Genomic DNA, 8208 nt, shown 5'->3' on the forward strand with positions numbered 1-8208 from the left:
ATTCATGAATTACAAGATTTAAATAAGAAAGAAAACAATAAAAAATTAAGATAGAAGCAATTAAAGTGTAGCATAATAAGGTCAGCAACAAACTATCTTTTTACATCAAACACTACAATTAGCTTACTAAATAATTTTTTTTTTTTTTTTTGCACTTGTCTTTTGGATCTAGATAATAACTCTCATTGCGGGATAAGGTCCTTGCAAATTCTTATCCCATGTGATGTAATTTACTGGTAACCATTCCAGTGACTTCACTCTCACTAACAGCTCCAAAAGCCTACTTTTGCCTTGCGTAATCCCACAACAGAGCACCATACCTACTAACGGTGAAGACTATGATCGAAGCTTTCCTTCAAAATTTCCGAAATGTCTTGGGCTGATATTCAACAAATGCACATACATGGACTCTAGAGTCAGTGAAAAGAAAGTGAAGATAGAATGTAAGAGATATTTCTTTTTTATGTATGAAAACTGCTAACACATAAAAATCTGATTCCATATAAAAAAAAAAGCATACTTCGATTCAGGATGTTGTTCTAACAAAACATTTATCAAGATGTATCCCAAAGAATCACAAATGCCCTTCTCAATGTAGGTTGATTTAGTAGTCTAGTCTATGCCATTCCTTTTGCATAACATTCAGTACTGTTGAAGAAGAGGGGTATGATTTTTGTCAATTTGTCAACAAGTTCTCTAACCACATCAGTGTGTGCAGTGCCTCCCGGTAATGAATCATTGATATAAAGACACCTGCTTTTTATAGACAAAACACTCAGTACCCAATGATATTCCTTGCCTACATTAATCGGCATAAGCAATCTCAAGCGATCCTGCAAGCAGCTTAAATACACAGATTTCAGAAAACTGCATGCCATACAAAATATCCATTCATATATATTATACAGATTTAATATATATATATATATATATATACACACACACACACACAAAATATCCATACATATTTCATATTTATTAACTACAAATTAACTATACAAGAACTGAAAATCAGTCAAAATTAGTTCAAATCTTACCCAAAAAGCCCCAAATTTTAGGCTTGATCTCCTTTAAACATTTTAGTTCTTTTGACATATCACCCACTCAAAACGAAGTTCATTTGCTGCAAATTGATTTTTCAAACTCGTGCTTCGATCTCCTTTAATGGCTGACAATGGAGTTTTTTTTTAAAAGTTGGTTCTTCTATTTTCAATTTCTTGAAAAAACTTAAAGTGAGACCTGAATGAAATCATGGGTGAAGTTGAGAGATCTTTTTTTTAGATTTTTCGCACAACAAATGAAACCCAAAACAGAAATAAACTAGACCACTGTTGAAAGTGGACTCTTACTAAACTGAAAATGGGAGATAACGTAGCAACGAGAAATTCGTGGGTTGATGAAGATGAATTCATGGTGAAGTTCAAATCTTTTTGATAAAGATGGGGGAATAGAGAGAGAATGAAAGAGTGAGAAAAATCTTTTTTTTGATGAAGACCTTGAAATTAGAAACTGAATTATACTAACTGAATCTTAAAAAAAGAAAAAAAAATCGTACTATGCTATTATTAAGCCAACAATTAAAATCCAGATTATCTTCCTAAAAAAGGGCCTAAAATCATGGAAAGTCACATTAATCTCAAATCTGATATGTTTAGTAATTAAATTGTTATATTTTATAAATAAGGAAAAGTATCTTCATGTTTTGTAATATATAGTCTTAAAGTAGTATTAATAGGTCATTTTCCCAATATTTTAAATGTGGCTTAAAGTGAGACGGTAGCAATTTTTTATTGTTGAAGTGTTCTTTCATAGCTAAAATATGCTTCTATTTGCCAATTCCCTATTTAAAATTAGAACTCTGCCTTCTTTCTTGGTGAATTGATCCGAAATATCAATTTTTTTTAAACCGTTTACTTTTATTTGTTCACTATACTAAAAATTAAATTTCTACCTTTACTTGCCCAATCTGAAAAATCAAGACATAATTTATCACTTAGTTTCTAATTTAACTTTGGGAATTATTTGGTACGCGGACTAAGTTATCCCAGGATTATAGTTATTATCCCTCGACTAATAATTTTTAGTTTGAACATTCTTCTTATGCATGCATGATTCATTTTTTATAGTAATTTTTTTCTTTTTGTTTTTAGAATTTATATTGATCTTGTTTTCCTATGAATTTGATTAGTAGGATGGCTTTTAGTAGATTAGCTCAGAGTGTATCGGATGTCTTAAGAATTAATTATTTAACATCTTTTGAAGCCAATTTATACTTCTTTAATTAAATTTATTATTTTTATATTTTGAGTTTGTGTTCGGGCTTAGCATTGGCCTCCTACAACTAATATGGATGATAAATTGATAATTGCTCATCATGAAGGAATAGCTTGCCTTGTAAGAAAGAGCTGGACTAGCAAAAATATTACTGATTATTATGTTGTCTAAAAGATAATTCACCCATAAAAATTGTTAATATTGAGTGTTTACACCAAATTGCATAATTTTATCATTGTTAAGTGATTTAATAAGGTGAAAAAAAAATACAATTAACCATGATTAAGTAAAAGAAGTGTAGGTGCAAACACATGTTATGTACTAGTGATCTGGTGATGAATTTCAACCATCTATCAATTCTTGCTAAAAATAACTTATGGAAGACTTTATCTGTGAACTCTAATAGATTTTGAATGGATTGTATTTGTATTTCATGTGACAAAAACTGAAAAAACTTGAAATTGAAAGGTCAATATAGTTGGTGTAAGATATGAAAATAAATCCCATTGTGAATTTGTCTTTAAGGCAAACACAAATTGAAAGGTCAATATAGTTGGTTACCTAAATCCCATGTGAATCTTTAAGGCAAACACATACTGCTTCATTTAAGCTCAACTCATATCATCATCATACCAGATAAAATGATTAATTCAATGGCAAAATCAGTTCCATGTTCACAAGAGAAATTCAATGTTTAAAGTCAGTTTTGATCTCCAACCAGCCTCAAACAATTGCAATAGTTTAAGAGTACATATAGACTTCTAGTTTCTGAAAAAAGAAATAACAAAAAGAAGGTATTATGTACTTTTGCTTCTTTACATGGACCTCCAAAATTTAAGCCTTAGAAGTTCCTTTATGTTCCCTTTCAACATGTTCCACAAGAGCCACAGGATCTCGAAAACCTTTACTACACCTCGGGCAAACATCGACTGTCAAGTTCATAACACCGTTCTTCTCGTGTACTTTCTGCACATGATCGATGAGAGCTTTAACAGTAGAAAATCTTACATGACATTGTGGACATTGCTCTACTTGACTGCTCGTGTTCGCTCTATGGCTGGGCCCCGTCTGAGGTGTTTGACTAAACTCACTGTTGAACTTTTCCTTTACGGATTCTACTACCTTGAATAAGCTCGTGGTCCATCTTGAGGACGATGTGGACTGATTTTTCGTTTTGTTGGGAGGCTCGTCTTTACTTCCGTTCAGAAAGTTCATGAACTGGAAAGCAGATTCCGGTTTCTTAGGTCCGGGACAGCTGTGATCGGGTCCGAACCGGTGCTTCAAGCAGTGATCGACAGTACAATCCCGACATTTGATCGTGTTGGAGAAAGTCAAGAGCTCTTTGCAGCGAGGCACAGGACATTTTGGTTTTTTCGTAGCTTTTTCGTAGTTCGATGGATCACACTCGGTGTTCACATGAGATTCCCAAGTTATGTTTGGGTCTTCGTTAGGGTCAAGCCGTACGCCTTTCGCACAGAGCGGGCAGATGACCACCGTGACGTTATTCTTGTTAGCTGTTGGACACTGGTGTCTAATATAGCTCCGATGATCTAGACAATACACCTGCAAGGAGTTATTGTATGTTAACACACATTCAGCATCAAAGATTATTCCCAATAAGCGACGACACAGACATGCTAATTCAGAAAAATTTACACATTAAGAAGAAGGGCTCATTTTCTCACTTTTTGCAAGCTAAAAGTAAGTAAAGTATCAATTGTATTGACATGAACACAACGAGATATATAAACATAGGATTATCCACCATAAAATGAAAAAATAGCAAAGCTCATGTTTTCTTTCCTGTTACCTACATATTGGTAAATCTCCGCCACTAAATTCAAGTATACGAATCAGCATCTGCCAATACGGATAGAGGAATTGCAGGCTCAAAAGAAAGTGAAGATGAAGGTTGACTAATGTTAAGACATACGCACAGGTATAGTTGAATCATAACATGCCATCTAAAACAAACTTCCAGAGAGAGTTGCAAAAATGTAAGCAGTATCTAGAGCTTAAAACCAGTATTAAAAATGAAAGAGCATCTAAATTCTCTCTATGCTTCATCTGTCTTGCCTTTATAGTGACCATACGGGCTATTCAAGTTTAAATTTTTTAATCCAGACTTGGGATCAGACCAGATCTGAATAACGAGAGTCCCTATAGAAGAAATCAAAGAAATCCATTCCCTTGACGATTATAGACTTCAATCTACCTACAAAGAAGTTGATGACTCAGACGAACCAATTTTCACCTAAATTGTAGAGAGAATAACTTCTAATATCTCCATTGTGAAAGCCACATTACATGTTTGGGAACATTTAAGCTTAAAAATTCAGAATACAGACAGAACAACAGAGGTAAAATTTTAATCAACCATGTGAAGGACATCAACAACTTGGTACTCCAAGATGCACATTACACGAGAATAATCATGGAAATACTAAGACCAACAATCTGAATCAAAACCTCATCCTTTATTGCTGTATCATACAAACAATTAATCACAAGCTCCTATGTACAATAAATGATTTACGCACCCAAGGGTGTGGACTAGTGGTCAATGAAGTGATTGAAAACCATGAGGTCTCAGGTTCAAATTCCAGCAGACCAAAAACACTATGTGATTCTTCCCATCTGTCCTAGCCTTGGTGAATAGAGTTACCAGGTACCGCTGATGGAAGGTGACTGGCATCCCATGGAATTAGTCGAGGTGCGCACAAGCTGGCCGGGACGCCATAGTAATCAAAAAAATATACAATAAATGTTTTAATTTCTTTTCTTTCCCTTTTTTGTAAATTTTTTGATATATTAAACCCCAACCCCCAAACTTTCCTACTCAGGAGCCCAAAAAAAGGGTCCTTTCCCACTTTACTACTTGAAATTTCAACATTATGGTTGGAGGTGGAGGGTGGTAACTACTAAACGATAACCTCCCTTGTTTTTCTGCTTAATAAATTGCTACATAAATCCTCATCAACATAGCAGATTGCTGCTGCACTTTGACTGATATGGAGCTTAGATAGTATGGAAGGAGGAAAAGCATAAAACACTCAAAATGAAACAAAGTGTGCCATAGCTTGACTCCTAGGCTTCAACTAAACTTCATCATGTTCTTGATTACTCAATCCTTAACATTTCCTACAACACAATTCCTCATACAAAGCAAAATCTTCGGAAATCATCAAGATTACATTTTTTTCCTCCCACGCCCTGACCGCCCCACCCCCCACCACAACCAAATTCTTTCTCCAAATGGACCAAAAAGATTGAAACTTTAATATAAACCAGATCAAAAACTGAAAAACAACGTTGCTTCATACACTTGAAAATGGTCTCAACCTTATGGTTGAACTTGGAGAGTGGTACTACTACAATTAACCTCCAGTGTAACTTCTATTCAAATTTCAATATCTGATCACCTCATGAAAAAGCATTAAACAATCTCAACATTAAACAAAAAGTGCCATAGCTTGACTCCTAGGCTTCAACTCAACTTCATCATGTTCTTGATTACTCAATCCTTCACATTTACTTGAACCCCAATTCACCCACAAAACAGATCTTCAGAAAATGTCAAGATCATAACTTTTCCTCCCACTCACCCCCCCCCCCCCCCCCCAACACACAAACCCAAACAAAGTTCTTTTTCCTGTGGACCAAAAAAGATTAACCCATTTGGCATAAGAATTATTCACTTTTTCCCGGAATTTTTTTTCACTTTTTTCCGGAATCAGCATTTGGCCATAAGAATTCCAAATACAACTTGAAGTTGTATTCCGGAATTCCAAAAAACTTGTTTTTCAAAATTTTCACTTTTTTCACAACCAAAATAACCACTTTCAACAAAAAAATACAATTTCAAAAACTATGGCCAAACACAACTCCAACTCCAACTCCAACTCCAAAATTCCAAAAGAAGTGAATTTTTTTTTTGGTTTATGTGGCTAAACGCCTACTAAAACTTTGATATAAACCCAGATCAAGAATTCAACAACAACAAATAATTTTTTTCCTCCCACACCCCACCCCCACAACAACCGAATAACTCTACCTAGAAAAAAAGGTTCTTTTTTCCAAGGGACCAAAAAGATTTAAACTTTAATGAAACCCCAGATCAAAAACCTCAAAAACAAGAAACATTTCATCACAAAATTGACAACAACCAAACAACTACACCTAAAAAAGGGCTATTTTTCCCTATGGACCAAAATGATTGAAACTTTAATAAAACCCCAGATCAAGAACCTCAAAAACAAGAGATATTTCATCACAAAATTGACAACAACCAAACAACTACACCCAAAAAAGGGCTATTTTGTCCTATGGATCAACATGTTTGAAACTTTAATAAAACCCCAGATCAAGAACCTCAAAAACAAGAAATATTTCATCACAAAATTGACAACCAAACAACTACACCCAAAAAAGGGCTATTTTGTCCTATGGACCAAAATGTTTGAAACTTTAATAAAACCCCAGATCAAGAACCTCAAAAACAAGAAATATTTCACCACAAAATTGACAACAACCAAACAACTACACCCAAAAAAGGGCTATTTTTCCCTATGGACCCAAATGATTGAAACTTTAATAAAACCCCAGAACAAAAACCTCAAAAACAAGAAATATTTCAACACAAAACTGACAAAAGACAGTAACTACACCCAGAAAACAGGCTCTTTTCCCTGTGGACCAAAAAGATTGAAACTTTAATAAAACCCCACATCAAAAAACTCAAAAATAAGAAACATTTCAACACAAAATTGACAAAAAGATAGTAAATCAATGCATAAAACAAAAATGGCACAAATTATAAAGAGAAAAAAAGAAGCGTACCTTGTGACAACAATCACAGGTAAAAGGCAAGAAATCAATCTGCCTGCAATCCTCAACAGAACAATGTTTTCCAAGATTTGGGAATGCTGGTGTTCCCATTGAATTCTAAAACTTTTTTTATGCAAAAAGAATGGGAAAAAAGGTGAAAATATTGAAAATTGATGAATCGATGAGAATTGGGAATTTGGCAAATGGGGTTTCTTTTGAAGAATTTGTGGAAGACTGTAGGAGAGACAAACTGGAATTGGAGAGTTTTGTAAAATGTTCAATGTTGTCTGTCCTGAGTTTGCTTGGCCAATGAAGACTTTTCTCCTTCTTTTTTTTTTTTTTTAATTTCAAGTGTAAAATAAAAAAGGAAATTTTAAAAAATATACAGCTTTTGATAATTATTACGACACGCAGCCCAACAACAATATACCCAGTGTTGCACAAGTGAAATATGAGAAGAACAGAGTGTATACAGCCTTTATTTCTATATGTAGCCTAATATAAAATATATTTGGAGTAAAACGCATTATACATAATATATTAACCTTATATAAAGTGTTTCAAGGGTGTTGATATACAAATATGAACTAAATCGAATAATGAACTCAAGAAATGAGCTACGTGGCGTAAATATTTTTAAAAATAAATGGAGTGTAATTTGGAAATGCCAGGGGTTTCCCATTGAGCTTTGTAAAACTTTTTTTATGCCAAAAGAATTAAAAAAAAAGGTGAAAATATTGAAATTGATAAATTGAGGAGAACTGGGAATTTGGGAAATGGGGTTTCTTTTGAAGATTCTGTGAAGATTGTAGGAAAGACAACCTGGGATTGGAGAGCTTTGAGAGAAATGTTCAATGTTGTTTGTCCTAAGTTGCCTGGCAAATGTTGACTTTCTCCCAAATTTATCTTTTTTATTATTTTTAATTTCAAGTGTAAAATAAAAAGGGAAATTTCAAAAATGTACAGCTTTTGATAATTATTACGACATGTAGCCCAATATAGAATATTACTTTAACTGGCTCAATTTATGTGATATACTTTTCTAAAATGAATGATACATTTCTATAATTATACATTTAAAACTTTCTCTTTTACTCTTAATGAAAT

The 8208-nt window shown here is 33.6% G+C and overlaps 1 protein-coding gene across 1 annotated transcript; it reads right to left on the reverse strand.

The window, feature by feature from the left end:
- Positions 1-2895: 2895 nt before the first annotated feature.
- Positions 2896-7415, reverse strand: LOC132060318 (zinc finger AN1 and C2H2 domain-containing stress-associated protein 13-like). The gene is made up of 2 exons (XM_059453305.1): positions 7114-7415; positions 2896-3837 (listed from the first exon to the last, which is right to left on the reverse strand). The coding sequence occupies exons 1-2, from the start codon at positions 7210-7212 to the stop codon at positions 3109-3111; spliced, it is 828 nt and encodes a 275-aa protein (XP_059309288.1). The 5' UTR covers positions 7213-7415; the 3' UTR covers positions 2896-3108.
- Positions 7416-8208: the final 793 nt, after the last annotated feature.

Source organism: Lycium ferocissimum, chromosome 6, assembly GCF_029784015.1.
Source record: "Lycium ferocissimum isolate CSIRO_LF1 chromosome 6, AGI_CSIRO_Lferr_CH_V1, whole genome shotgun sequence".
Classification (NCBI taxonomy): Eukaryota; Viridiplantae; Streptophyta; class Magnoliopsida; order Solanales; family Solanaceae; genus Lycium; species Lycium ferocissimum.